Below are 15,218 nucleotides of genomic sequence, written 5' to 3'. Positions count from 1 at the left end.
CCTACTGATATCCTTTCAAACAATCACTGATTTCTTTCACAAAAACCTAAGCAGACGTCAAATTAATTCGCGCAACGTTTGCACAATGTGTCTTTGAGGTACTTACGTCAGCTGGGCTCTTTGCATACTTCAAAATCCCTTTATCCAGAAAGAAGCATCTCTGTAATGCAGAGAAAACTCTTTTAGTCAGGAAGAGTAAGACAGTGCGACTGTTCCTTGAGGAGCTGTAATACTCCTTCACCCAGCCTTTCAACAAGGGCACCAGACTAAGTGACTTAAATGTTAATGGGAACAAACAACAATGACAGATGTCCTCACCTTGTGCCAACCTTTCAGAGGCCATTTCCTCTTTTTCAGCAGGTAGCCTTCCTGTTTCGGTGGCTCCTGCGTGTAATTCATGGCTCCCCGCAGTCCTTCTACAATTTCCCAGCTGTCCTGTTCAGAAACAAGGCCCAGAATATATAACAGTGTCTTTTTTCTCCTTCGTCAAATGAGAGGACAGTGACAAAAGCAGCAACTTTATCATGCTAACGGCACGCCAAAATCCCAACCAAGTAAATTTTATGTGAAAATAGTTTTGGAAAACTGCTACAATGATTTATATGGAAACTCAGCCAGGGGGACTCGAGGAAGTCAGCCAACAATGTTAACAAAAGTGGAATTATTACAGTTAGGATAAATGTTTGTTTGCTTTTTGATGTTTTCTTTCTATTTGTTTGTTATAAATTTGGAAAACTAATAAAACAAATTTTGGGGGAAAAAATCCCAACCCAAGCAGACTGGGGTCACTTGGGTTTAAGATGGCTGCTCCACTGGGCTTCCAGATTGAGTGCAGCTAATTCAGTCTAAATGGGCTGTGAGCTGAACTGCCATTATGGACAGAATACAAAAAGGTGCATATAAATCCATTTGTTTGGAGCAGTCTTTGCCAACCTGGTGTTCTGAATTCCCATCTACCAGCAAGCCAAGTAAATTAAAAAACTTTTTAATATGCAACAGCTGCATTCAGATGAAACAATAAACTATACTGAATGGTTATGGGAGCAAGTCTAAGTAAGCCTTGGAATAGGGTATCCTTTTACTCCTCAGGCACAACCAGGAGGGAAAGTCTGGAAGTTTTTGCTTCTGTTTTAAACTTCTGCACAGTTCAGTGAAATGTGAAAACTTGTGGGTCTTTCCGCACTTATTCTTTGTGATGGTCTAGTTCAGGCATAGGCAAACTTGGCCCTCCAGATGTTTTGGGACTACAATTCCCATCATCCCTGCCCACTGATCCTGTTAGCTAGGGATCATGGGAGTTCTAGTCCCAAAACATCCGGAGGGCCGAGTTTGCCTATGCTTGGTCTAGTTGCTGTTTGGTCCAATGTCTTTAAGAGTGAATTTGTAGCTGATAGTCTGCACCTTTGGCCACATGTTGCTGTTATTAGAAAGGGACGAGTAAAGAACATGTCCAAGGAATATCACTTTTGTGGCTCTTTTTTTGTATTTAATTCACGGTGTTCTGGAATTCTAATAGTATAGCAGATAAGAAGAGGAACTACTGTGTCTGGTGAACCTAGTTATTGTGAGGAATATTGTCCGCAGCTAATTTTTGCTGTCATGGGCAAAACTCTGAATCATTATCACCATCTCAGTCTGCAATCTTTCTCCTCTGAACTGAGCTCGCAAACTGACAGCTTGCAGCGTCATAAGGAAGTGGAGTGAAACAGGTGTTTCACAAACCATGCTCACCAACCTTACCTCCACACAAAAACTGGGGCAATACTTATACACAAATGGAAACTATTAAGAATCGTAGGTCAGAAGAAAAAAGTGGTCTTTGTTCCAGAACACTAGATGAATAATAATGTCATGTTGCAGTGTGCTAAAAAATCTGGAGAGAACAGAAATGATACCTCTATGGCTGCTGAAAAACCCCTGTGTCTAATCTAGTTGTGGTCTATTAAAACGAGCAGGCTTCATAAACCATGGTTTGACATTTCTTTATGTTTGGAAATTGTTTTAATGGACCATGATTAAGACTAACCATGGTTTGTCCAAATCCAGACATTCTCCAAGTTCATAATGGTAAACTGTGGTTTGTCAAAAAAGAAGAAGCAGAAGCTTCTGATCTGCCTCACGTAGTTGGTCCAATGTCTCTAAAGCTCCCAGGCTCATTTCCATAATGAATGTACAAACACAGACAAAATATCATGAAGTACATTAATACAGCAATACACAGGAATATTTTTAATGTTTTTATCAATACAACAACAATGATCATTATATGTTTTCATGGTAGTGTGAATATTCCATACTAAACTACCGCTTGTAATCTCATCCGCTCCTACCATATGTGATATTTTGTGCCCAGAAGATGCTTGTAAATTTTTGAACGTTTATTACCCATTTCCCTTCCCCCGTTTCTGAATAATGAAACAGATTTTAACAACAAAGCCTAAAATGCTCTGTTGCCTCAAATGAAATATGCATGCAGAAAAGCAACTGCTTATTCCACATTTTAGAGCTGCAAAACAGCAGGAAAATGCGTATGACAACATTCAGAGCCCAAATCAAACCCAACAAGCGAGAAAGCAATGAGCAATAGGAGTTACTGAACTGATCACATTTCAAATTGGCAACAAAGTTTGCGGAAATGTCAGTGGAATAACTCCTACAAGTTAAAAATTAGTCATTTGAAACCATCTCAACCCGGGCAAACGGTCCATTTTTAAAATATCCTTTATTTGCTGTAGTATTTTAACATTGCAAGCCACTGTATATAAATGCATTAAGCAGCAGTAACAAAAGAATGCTAAGATTAATTTCACAAGATAGGAGAGAACATATTCATCATGGAAAACAGGGACAAATCACTGGAAGTGGATTGGAAACTGCAAGGCCAAAGGCAAATCCCCCTCGGCCACCTGTGCTTGCCTTCTTCAAAATTGTAATTTAATCTTGTAAAGGATTTGATAAAGCGAAATGAAATGGCACAAATGCTTTGTTTGGAGTTCATGAGTGTCAGAGAATCTCAGGCTTGCAGGCCCAGTCCCCACGAGAGAGGCAGATGGGCCTCCTGGAAGGGAGCTTCCTGTTGTTGTTTAGTCGTTTAGTCGTGTCTGACTCTTTGTGACCCCATGGACCAGAGCACGCCAGGCACTCCTGTCTTCCACTGCCTCCTGCAGTTTGGTCAAACTCATGCTGGTAGCTTCGAGAACACTATCCAACCATCTCGTCCTCTGTCGTTCCCTTCTCCTTGTGCCCTCCATCTTTCCCAACATCAGGGTCTTTTCCAGGGAGTCTTCTCTTCTCATGAGGTGGCCAAAGTATTGTAGCCTCAGCTTCAGGATCTGTCCTTCCAGTGAGCACTCAGGGCTGATTTCCTTCAGAATGGATGCGTTTGATCTTCTTGCAGTCCATGGGACTCTCAAGAGTCTCCTCCAGCACCATAATTCAAAAGCGTCAATCTTCGGCGATCAGCCTTCTTTATGGTCCAGCTCTCACTTCCATACACCACTACTGGGAAAAACATAGCTTTAACTATACGGACCTTTGTTGGCAAGGTGATGTCTCTGCTTTTGAAGATGCTGTCTAGGTTTGTCATTGTTTCCTAGGATGGGTTAAAGGGGAATAGGAAACATTTCCATTCCAGGATCTGCCATGCATGAGGGACACAAACCTTTTAAAAGCCAGGAAGACCTCAACATTTTGAGCAACATGTGTTCCACTGTCTGAAGTCTAACCTTTTAATAACGCCTTTGAGAAACCCCTGTAATCTCACTAGGTTGCCTGGGCCAGCAGAACAGCCTGTGAGCAGCAAATTAAAAACAAAGAACAGCGAGAATGGCTTCGCATCAGAAACATGTTCTTGGGATACTGTTTTCTCATTTTTGCGCTTTTATAGTCTGGCGCAGGTACCAGAGCACAAAACAGATCCTCACATCTTCTGTAGGGAACGGTGCTTGTACGCTTAAAATCAGGCTTTCCTCGGCGAAATTGCAAAGAATGGCTTTGCGCGGGGGCAAAAGTAGCAATATAAATGCATGCATTTTCAACGGACAGGAGGGTATGGCTGTCAGATACCTGTGCCAGAAAATAGAATGAACGTGTGGGACGTGTACCTCAGAAATAAATGGCTATAGAGGGGGACGTTTTGGCTTCCCCATCAACTATTTTGCTGTGGAAGGAGGGGAAAAGGGAAAAAAAGACTACAACTCAAGAGTCTTTGTGGATGCTTGAAGGTTCATATTTCATCAGATTTCCTGCCAATGAGCCTTTTCATTAAAACTGACAATACCTAATTAAAATGGGACTGAGGGGGCAGGTTACCAATTCTCGGCAGACAAAAGGTATGGCGCCTGTCACTTGAAGCCTGAAGTCTCAGTCATCACAGACGCAAAAGATATCTAGGTGTCTGAAAACATGCGTTATATAGAGCAGAAGAGGACTATTATAAAAGTAGATCTGTCCTTTAACAAAAAAAGAAAAAAGAAAGTAAGTCACAAAACTAGGCTCCATTTTGGTTAAAGATAGAGTTGCTCTGCATGAAAGTATTCTTTTGAAACCTACAATTCTGCAGTTTAAGATTGACTAAATGATGCATGACCTTAACAGGGTAGTTCTACCCTTGAGTGCAAGATTTTGCACACACATATACAGTGGTTCCCTTTCTCACTAAGCATTTAAATCAGTGCCATATCGTGTTAAACAATGCTCCCCCACCACAAAACATCATGGGAACAGAAATTTGTTAAGGATGATGTAAGTTGCAGGGAGACCTCTATTCCTCTCAAAGAGCTACAATTCCCAGAGTAGTTTAAAAATCAATCCCTTCTCTGGGAGGACTCTGGCAACCAGCTCGCTGAAGGGAATAGAGGTCTCCTAACATTTTCCCCACATAAATATATAATATTTAGACTAGGACCAGTGTACGAAACCTGTGATCGCCTGTACAACAACTGAATACATTAAAAAGAGCACAATTGCACCAAATTGTTTGTTGTGGGAATAGAAGTGCTTCGCTGTTTAGATGGATTTCTCCATTAAAATTAGCCAATATGATGCATTATAAATTGCCTCTTCAGATTTTGAGTTCAGCTACTAGCCGAGTGCCCCATACAATCGATTTAATCTCACGCTGAATACAACGGATCTAATTGCTGCTACTAGGCAGCAAGACTGTCGGAATATCTGCAGGTATTCCTGGCTGCTGGATGCAAGATAGTGGAAATGGTGCCACACATCCCAGCTGAAGAATCAGAAAATCAAAACCCTGTCATTAAAAATATTCATTTAGCAGCATGTGGGATTCTAGGACAACAAGTAAGGTTCATGAAATAGATACTAGCACTTCACGACGAGGATTTCAGTTCATGTCAGATTTCTGCCGGGAAAATTCTCATCTTGCAATATGCAATTTGTGGCCAGTTCACATTCCAGAAACATATCTAATCACAGCCCAACATTATACAACCTCTGGAAACGTCAGGCTGAAGCCCGGAGGAAAGTAAGCATTGCTTCAGCCTTTCTTCTTTCAAATACCATAGCCTCTTCTTTGAAACACCAGGATCACCACCGGCCTTCTGCTCCCTTCACCATGCATATTTGATGTATTAGGAGACAGAACAGATACCATATGAATAATTCTATAATTGCAACACCCAGTCAGTCCAATGCTGGACCAGAATGACCAAACTGTATTGTTGTTATAAGGAAACACTACGAACTGTTGAAATTATTTCCTGCCATGAGATGAGCTGATGGCCCAAAAAGGTGATGGCCAGAAACTCAGATGGCTTTTGAAAGGATTGTACAAATTAATGGAGAACACATCTATCAATGCTCTTTAGTCGTTATAATTAAGGTGGAACGTTCATGTACTGAAGGATGCTGGGAGCCAGCCCATTCCCCATATTATCTCCATCATGTCCTATGTGTTAGCTTATGTAGGCATTTAGCCATAGAGACAGAATGCTAGACAAGATGGATTGCTGGAGTGATCTAGTAAGACAATTATAGCCCATTTCTAAAAGCCCTGGATGCTAAAATGATATTAAACGCAAAAAGCTAGAAGCCACCCATTTTCCAATGCACAGTATGCATACTGTGTAGAAGCCATATCGAAAGAATGAAGCGATGAACCAGAATAACTATCAGACTGAAATTTGTTCTTATAGCTCCTTGAACGTACCAGATGACAGCGCCAGACTTCTGTCTAGAATAAAACGCAGTCTGTTGTAGTGAATATTTGCAAGCACCAAAAATAGAAAGCATCTTTGCGGGGGAAGACAGGGTTTTACATCAGCAGCACCAACATTTGTTACGGTTCATAAAATTGGCACAAATGGTTTTAAATTTAAATTTCCTTTTTTACTCCCACCAGAGCCATTGCTACACTTTCTCTTTGGTACCACACGTGACCCAAATATTCTCACTATTGTTCTTTTTTGTCATTAGTATACACTCTTAAGCATCTATGCCTGTAAGAACACTTACTTGGAAGTAACCCCATTGAACTCACTGGGATTTAGTTTTGAAGAAAAGGGCACAGGACTGATTTGCTACTTTTCATTCTGCAGCATAGCAAAGTCACTGACTCTTAAATTCAGAATACAGTGCAAATATTGCCTTGCATTAGTAGCTACTGTTACAGTGAACTACAATAAAGAAATGGAATCCACCATCAGTCTTCCAAGTGATACAAAGAATTTAGTCACCATGATGGGGGCAGCAGCCAGAGTTGGTTTTATGAGTAGCCAAGGTGGAAGGGGGGCGGGGGAGGTAATAAATGAAGACCCAAACATTAATAATTTGAGCAGGGTCTTGCTCCCTTCCAGTATCCTGCCAACAGTAATTTCTGCAATTCACATCTAGCACATTTCTGGAATATAAAAAACATCAGCAGACAGCCACAATCCTTGAATGTTGCAAGGTAAGAATTCTCCCCAGACAAAACATCTAACACAATAAAGCTAAAGAGGTCTGCAAGATAAGCTGAAATAAATCCCAGTGTAACCAGATGCGAATCCCCTGGGTTTCATATTTACAGTCCAGACAGCGTTCAAGTTCTATAAAAAATCTAAAGCAGATCAAGAGATACTCCAGTTACAAAAGATGAGGCTAGAGACTGTCTTGGCTGTGAGTCCTGGAAGACCTGCTCCTTGCCTTGCAGGCCTTTTCCCACCTGACCAGGGAGGAACTGACTCCAACTACAAAAGCTGAGGCTCCTTAACAGACCATTGGGCTATTGTTGCCATTACTGATATTATTTTTTTGTCTCTTTATTTTAGATCTTATGACTTATGTTGAAATGGTTCAATTTGGTTGTGCACTTTTTGATGTTTGCATTTATTGTTTAAGTCTAATTACGTATTTGTAATACGTTGTAAGCCGCCTTGAGCGTGGTTTTAACTTTGCAAAGGCGGCATACAAATAAAATGATTGGTTACTTGCTTGTTTCTGAGTGACAAGAAACAAACTCAGTAATTCACCTTCTATAGTAGGGGGGTGCATCTGTTTTGGATAAAGCCAAATACTGTACTGAAGAGGGTCATGTTGCAGGCATTTGGACTTCTGCTGAAGTGAAGCAGGTTGTCTCTGAAGCAATCAGAAGCAACGTGGGCCATGCCCAAAGCTTTGAATCAATTTCAGAACTTAGGATATTGGGCAGCTATCAAAGCCCCAATATAGGAAGACATACATGGAGGCATGTGATGAAGAGGGGGAAAACGGTTGCACCTAAACAAATGATTGTAGGGAAGCCCAACACACAACATGAACCCCACTGCCCAAGGATCCTTGCTGGGGAGTTAGCTTTCCCCAGCTCCAGCCATTTACAGGGAGGTAGTCTGTATTTTCCCCTTAATGGATCACTGCCTTGTTGTGGCGAAGGGGCTTGAATAACTCCCAAAAGCTATGAGCTATGCCGTGCAGGGCCACCCAAGATGGACAGGTCATAGCCGAGAGTTTAGACTAAATATGATCCACCTGGAGAAGGAACTGGCAAACCACTCTAGTATTTTGCCAAGAAAACTCCGTGGATATGAAAAAGGAGAAGCTTTGAGAAGAAAGTGAGTTTCTCCAAGGCATGCTCTGGTTCATGGGGTCACGGAGAGTCGAACACGACTAAGACGACTAAACAACAACAAGCCTGTATTTTCCCCTTTCGTGACTTCAGGGCAGCTCCTGCTTAATCTCACACTGGCTACTCTCATAGTAGTGGGGTGACACCTGAAGTTTGGGGAAACCGGAGCAAAGCTTTGCCTTGGGTTCAAAGCAAAGTGGGGCATCTCAAATGTGGGATGAAACAAAGAAGCCTCCAATCCAAAGAAGTGATTCTGAGAGATTTTTCTTCCATATGCCCAAACCCTATCTTATGCCTACAAAACGGTATATTTTTCCCCTGATTGTGTTGGAAGCCTACGCAGAAGCAGATGATAGCAGTGGTAATTGGTCCTCAATTGGGACTGATAGGGCAGAAAGCAGGAAGACCAACAGTAGGGGGAGCCAAATCCAACAACAGGAAGAGACACCCTGTGACAGGATGTAAGTAAGAAGGCAGGCAGGTGTAGGCTGGTTGAGGTTGGTAAGGCAGTGCCCCATTTATCTCAATTGGCCAGCCTCAATGGCTACTTGTGCATGGGCTTCTTCATTACAGACTACCACACTAAAATATGAATGTCCCCAGCAGAGACAGACAGCATGGGGACCAGGAGTACACCCCAACTCCCCACGTGGTGCCCCCCTTCATGCAGACAACATAGGAAGGTGGTTAATAAAGTGACCAAATCCAACCGCAGACAGATTGGGCTTCAGCCAAGGACAGATCCCACATCCTGGTTGCCCTGGCAACTCTAACAGCAGAGATATATGCTTGCGCCCAACCACTGGAAAGGGATGCCTCGAAACATAAACAAAATGTCTGCCCACTTCCTGTTAGCCCTTGAAGCTGTTTATACAGTCTTCTTCCACATAATCTGATTTACTTAATCTGATCAACGGCACAGACAGTGTGAAAAAGTGGGAAATGTTCCCAGACAACTTGGCCGGTTAATAAGAAAGCAGAAAGTCCGGCTAAAACCAGTATTTGTATGTGCTTGAGGGGGGGGGCGGCAACTACGCTAAATGGAACAGAAGAGGGAAAGTGCAACTCTTGCTAAATCTCTAAATATTCATAAATAAGGTGGGGTGGGCAGGTTCTTGCACTGTTTTTGATTCAAAATTATATGTGTGTGTGTTTTTACTTTATAAACATTCAGAAATGTGTTTGAGAATCTCAGCTTTCACTTTAATATAGAGATCTTTGTGCTCAGAATCTCCTTCTCTCTCTCTTTTAAGTAACAGATGCTGGGGGCAAACAAGAGTGAACTTATAAGCTTCCCAGAAGCATTTGGATGGCTAGCATTTAGAAACAAAACGCTGGATGATACAGATCTTTGGTTAATCCATCATACCTCTCCTCTTCTGCCTCTTTCGATTGTTAAAAAAGGTTCCAGTCCTTAGGATTGCAAGTGTGTGACCAAGTTCTGAACGTCCACTCAAGTGTGGATGTGTGGTAAAAGTGCCATGGATTTTAGCAGATCTTTACAACAAAATCCAGTATCAACATGCTCTTGGTTTTCTAAAGGAATTTGCAAGGGGCCATGATAATATGAAACCATATTATCTGGAACCTGCAGGAGAGAAGAATGCTTTTTGCACTAACTCAGGTCTGCTTGCAGGTTTCCCACGGCAACAGGTTGGTCACTGAGAAAACAGGATCCTGGACTAGATGTGCCACTGGCCTGATCCAGCACGCTCTTATGTCCTTGCATAATCGACTTTCCTTATCTGGTCTGCAATTATCTATACCATGCATACATGGCCAATTTTTTTATACGTCTCCGCTCAACCACACACAGCCTAAGAATGTGTCATCATGTTCTCTTTTATACAAATGAACTTTCTGGCACAATTGAAAATGTAATATTACTATTGAAATCTATGGAGGGGGACTAGCAGTGCCAACTAAAACGTTACTGAAAGCCAGGTTGCGAACTTGGCCTGTTGTGTGAAACCAAGACAGAACCAACTCACTACAGATCAACTCAACCCACATACTCAGAACACCAGCTTGGGGTATGTGAATTAATCCTAAGTACCAGAAACAGTGGAAAAGGGCAAGCAATCAGGAAGTGAATCATCTGCAACAGGAGTGGGGAAACAGTGGTACCCCCAGAGGTTGTTGGACTACAACTCCCATCATCCCTGACCATTGGTCATACCAACAACAGCTGGAGGGCCACAGGTTTCCAACCTTGATCTATATTTCTACACAGATCTTGATCTATATTTTTCAATCAATGTGGTGTTAAACGAAGAAGAAGAAGAAGAAGAAGAAGAAGAAGAAGAAGAAGAAGAAGAGTTTGGAGTTGATATCCTGCCTTTCACTCCCCTTAAGGAGTCTCAAAGTGGCTAACAATCTCCTTTCCCTTCCTCCCCCCACAACAAACACTCTGTGAGGTGAGTAATGCTGAGACTTCAAAAAAGTATGACTAGTCTAAGGTCACCCAGCAGCTGCATGTGGAGGAGCGGGGAATCGAACCCGGTTCACCAGATTACGAGTCTACTGCTCTTAACCACTACACCACACTGGGTATGATAAAAACACTTTATATTTACCTGTCTACTCCCCTGCTTAGAGGAGCAGCTACTGGTACTTCTTTTTTTGAAATAATTTTTATTAACAGGCCAATCATATCACATTGTTCAAATCACATTAATTCCAGATTATACAGCCAAATTTTAAATTTTTTTTTTGGGGGGGTACCCATATATCAAGCTCCACACGAGTCCAAATTCCAGATGACTCCAGACATCACTTATTTGCTGCTTTTGTTCGACAGTTCCATCCAGTTCGATTCGGATAGACGTTTATTACCTTCTTTCTCTTCTTGTTGTTATCATTTATTCCTTTCTTTGGGATCTCTGATAATTTTCACAAACAGATTGAAGATTTGGTGTCACTGTGTGGGTTTTGTAGTCTTCCAAACTCGTATTATTCAGGAACAGCCTCTGTTAGATACTTCCATAAACAAAATTAATCTTCGGTCTGTCCATTATTGTTCCCAGGCTGGCCGGTAAATCAAATAAATTAATTAGGGGGCTCTGTCAGGTCAAACTTGCATTCCAGCATTCACACCGTCCTAATACTCCTCCCCCTCATCTTTTTCTCCGGCCGGCCTGTCTTGGCGAGACGCCATTTCTTTTTAACTGCGTCATAGAAATTCCTCCTTCTCACCGTTTGATCTTCTCTTGTTGTATTGTATTTCCTCCCACACAGATCTTAAAGTTCTGTTTATGTGTTGTTAGAACGTGACGATCTTATTTCTTCCTGGGGTGGAGGGTATTATTATCACATCATGTAAGGGAAATCGGAAAGGTTTTTCCCTCCACCCCCCCTTCGTTCCAGCCATACATTCTCTTGTTAGTAATTCAGCAAAAGATTTACTTATCCATCCGTCACTCCCGGTCACAGAGATCCATTAGTCAGCAGTCCTTATCTTCGAGTTTCACTTGATATATGTGCCTCAGCTTTTTTCCAAATCTATTATTCTCCAATTAGTTCCAATTATAATTCCAAGCTGAAGCAACCAGCACGCGCTGATTGGAATCGGCGTCGGGAAGATCTGACTCCACCGAGGGCTTGTGCCAAGTGTTCCGCACCCCCATCTCTCAAATCAGGGGGTGCATTGTAAACACCGCTGGCAGAGGCAGACCCCCCCATGCCCTTGGGGGGGGGGAAGGCTGCCTACTTCCCATAGCAGCCCCTTAATACCTCGTATGGGTCAGAGAGATGTTATTGTCAGCCATCTTCCAACGCGCCACCTAGTGGCCCCCGCTACTGGTACTTCTTGAAGGGGACAAGACTTTCTGAGACACACCAAGATTCTTTTCTTCAGTCATGGTCTCTGAAAGAGTTTCTTCTGTACCAATTCAATGACAAAACGAGAAGACATGGGAGAGAAAGGCAGGAGTCATCGCATCTCCAAATGCATTCCAGCGGCGCTCGTGGTGCTCAAAGGAAATTCCTAAAAGACAGAGCAGGAGGGTGAGGGGAGGAAAAGGAGACAACAGCACACCATCAATTTTAGTCAATAGCAATTCTAACAACAATAAAGAGTTCAAATTTTCAGCAATGCAACGTGACACCATTGCTATAAAATTAGCAAACCAATAAGCTATAAAGGGTACCATTCAATACTTGATGAGTAGTGTTGAAATAGGTCTCAAAAGAAAGGGAAGGCAGATGGACACGAAGTATTATTTAGTGTAATGTTCTACCTTTTTCGGAGGCATTCAAAAAGAAACTGAATAGGAACCAGGTAATGTTAGGGATACATACAGCCTTTGATTACTGAGAAACAACCTGCTAACCCCACTTCTCGGACAGTTTATAGAAGTGGTCGGAAAATAAAGACTGGCAGGGTTTTCTTTCTTTTTCACTTTAAGGTTTATTACCTGCTGAAGTTTTAATTCTTGTACATTTCTTTATCATGAAATATCATTTTATCTTTTATTCACGAGCATCATTGAGAGAGCTTGCTCTGAAAGGGGGGGGGGGAGAATTTAAATAATTAACAATAGAAAAATAATTTATATAGTGCCGGAGTGTATTTCATAACACTTCATATTGAGGCTTATCCATACTTTCCTCCACTCTTTCCAGGCATGGTCTGCAATTTAAAACTCCATGGCTGAGCATTCCTGGCCACACACACACCCAAACTTTCCCCGCTTTAAAGAACATTTTTTTGTGGGAAAGCTCTGGAGCAAAAGAAAGGGCACTCAGACATAAAGCTTTAAAGGACAGACCATGTCTCAATAGTGCCGAGGAAAAGTTAAGCGTGGATAAGCCCTTGTTAATTGCAGCAAGCCCCACTGTGTTTATGTCCAAAGCTAAGATCTGAACCAGGGTCTTCAAACCCACATGCTTAAGCCAGTACACTATGTCAGCCCTTAACTGTGTTTTAGTTATGGGGCAGAGATATGGGTGGGATGATTTGTGGGAACGCTCTTGGATCTGCATGGATTCCATGTGCAGAGATGTTCAGGTGAGAGATTTTGACCTTCTGATGCAGGCACCCCCAAACTCGGCCCTCCAGATGTCTTGGAACTACAACTCCCATCATCCCTGACCACTGGTCCTGTTAGCTAGGGCTGATGGGAGTTGTAGTCCCAAAACATCTGGAGGGCCAAGTTTGGGGATGCCTGTCCTGATGTATCCATTCAGATACACAGAGCTCACAGACCATACCTCTACCAGAAGACAATACTTCTAGGACCACCTTATCTTTATAGGTCATCAGGTGAGTCATTTTCACCTTTTAAACACATCCAAGTTGTTGTTTAAAAATGTTGTGTTTTTTGCCCAATTATCTAAGCAGCACTTAAAGGTGTGGGCATTTAAAAACCTGTCAGCTATGCATAGATAAACAACAGAAAATACCCACAGGAAATGATTAGAGAGCAATAACTGACCTCCATAGAGAAGGAGGCAAAGGTATTAACAATGTCAATAAGATTGGTGGAAAACCCATTTATGGAAATTGCCGCCCCGAAGAACACAACACCTTTAACTGCCGCACAATAGCAATCCCAGTTGCATGACGAGGTCAGGTATTTAAGTAGGCATCTGTTGTCGAGTCTGGCAGAAAACAATATTTAATAGCAGCACCAAGGTGGCAGTCTGCATCGAGAACCTTGCTGGTGGTCCCAGTGACAATGTAGAAAACGTGAGCCAGAGTAACCATGGCAACAGATTCTTCCCACTTCACAAAAGCTAGACTAAAGGGCAACGCCTTTCACAAACTTGAGGGTAATAAAGTCTCTTACTGTACTATTACACAAAATATTGTATCATTCAACAGTGGTCAAAATACGTAATGTAATATGTAACATGTAATACATGGGGGAGGGTTTAGAATACTGATCAATATTTAACTTTGATCTTGTCCTCTTGGACTCTAGTAGTGCTGACAATATATAAGCTGACGATATATAAACAATCTAAGCAAAGCATTTCTTATGTCTTGCCAACAACTCTTTTCAGGATATGAAATCCAATCATTTTAATACCATGCACCAATGTCCAGTTTACAGATTATAGAGTTTGCTTTTTAAAAAATGCCCAGATACCAGCGCTGGAGTTTTTCCTGTTCTTGGTGTCTGCACAATGGCCACAGAATATGCTCTTGCTAAAATCAGGTTTTATGGTATTATGCCTCATGCAGTGTGTTCTACTAACTTGCTCCCCAGACAACCCCAGTTCACCTTGGTTTTTTTGTCTGCAGCAAGTGTTGCATTACATGCCTGGCTACTTGGTGCTGAATTAAGAACCATGGCTACGTTTATTCACCCAAGCTGCCTGCGTGACAACATATGGCAAGGTCCGCTTCAGCGAATCCGGCGCCAGATCTGTCATCATTCCCTCCAACAGTGAACTCAGGTGGTTGAGTGCCAACAGCACTGGCGTCGAAATGTGGATTACTGAGAAACAAGGAAGAAAAAGCAGCATGTTCCGCTGAACCCCGAGGTATGAGGAAGTACAAAACATCTGAACACCTTCAGAAACAGTCCAGTGAAGATTGAGTATTGCTCATGCATTCCAGGGACCATGGAATGTTGGCAATTGGAAAAGAAAACCAACTGGTAAATAGAGATGAATGAATCAGCCTGCTTTAGCCTTATAGGAGTCCAGCCATTGGGAAAGGGGAAAGAATGCAACTACAAGATTTTGTTGAAGGCCCCATTTGTCTTCTTCCTATTCAGTGGGATATGGAAAGGAGAAGGCATCTCATTGTAAGTGCTAGGATCTAAACACTACATATCACACTCGTTCTTCTATTTAAAAAAACAGCAGGATCTCAAGTGCCTTTGTGAATGGCTGCCAATAGCTTGTATGCAGCAACCAACATTTAAGAAGCACCACTGGGATATTTTAAAACTCTGCTATAAAGTTGCCTAATGTGGTTGCAATACGGTGGTACCTCGGTTGTCAAACTTAATCCGGAACACTTATTTCCGGGTTTGCAGCGTTCGGGAGCCGATTTGTTCGGGAGCCAAGCTGTTCGACAACCAAGGTACCCCTGTACTCAACAGCTCAAAAACTACAGACACCTGCAGTTATGCACTGATGCATCTGTATGGCCAGCTACAGATCTCTTGAATTGATTATTTTTGCCCAAGATCGTGACACC

The 15,218-nt window shown here is 42.2% G+C and overlaps 1 protein-coding gene across 1 annotated transcript in view; it reads right to left on the bottom strand.

The window, feature by feature from the left end:
• Nucleotides 1–15,218, bottom strand: part of OSBPL3 (oxysterol binding protein like 3) — a 97,047-nt gene that overhangs the window by 48,549 nt on the left and 33,280 nt on the right. Inside the window, 5 exon segments of the mRNA XM_083404738.1 lie at nt 107–160; nt 319–435; nt 10,642–10,667; nt 10,670–10,672; nt 11,865–12,050. Coding sequence (XP_083260864.1) covers nt 107–160; nt 319–435; nt 10,642–10,667; nt 10,670–10,672; nt 11,865–11,925 — 261 coding nt within the window. The 5' untranslated portion in view covers nt 11,926–12,050.

This window comes from Podarcis tiliguerta (genome assembly GCF_965153285.1).
Source record: "Podarcis tiliguerta genome assembly, chromosome: 12".
NCBI classification, from domain to species: domain Eukaryota; kingdom Metazoa; phylum Chordata; class Lepidosauria; order Squamata; family Lacertidae; genus Podarcis; species Podarcis tiliguerta.
Note: the sequence above shows the minus strand (reverse complement) of the source record. Positions and strands in the feature narration are given on the sequence as shown.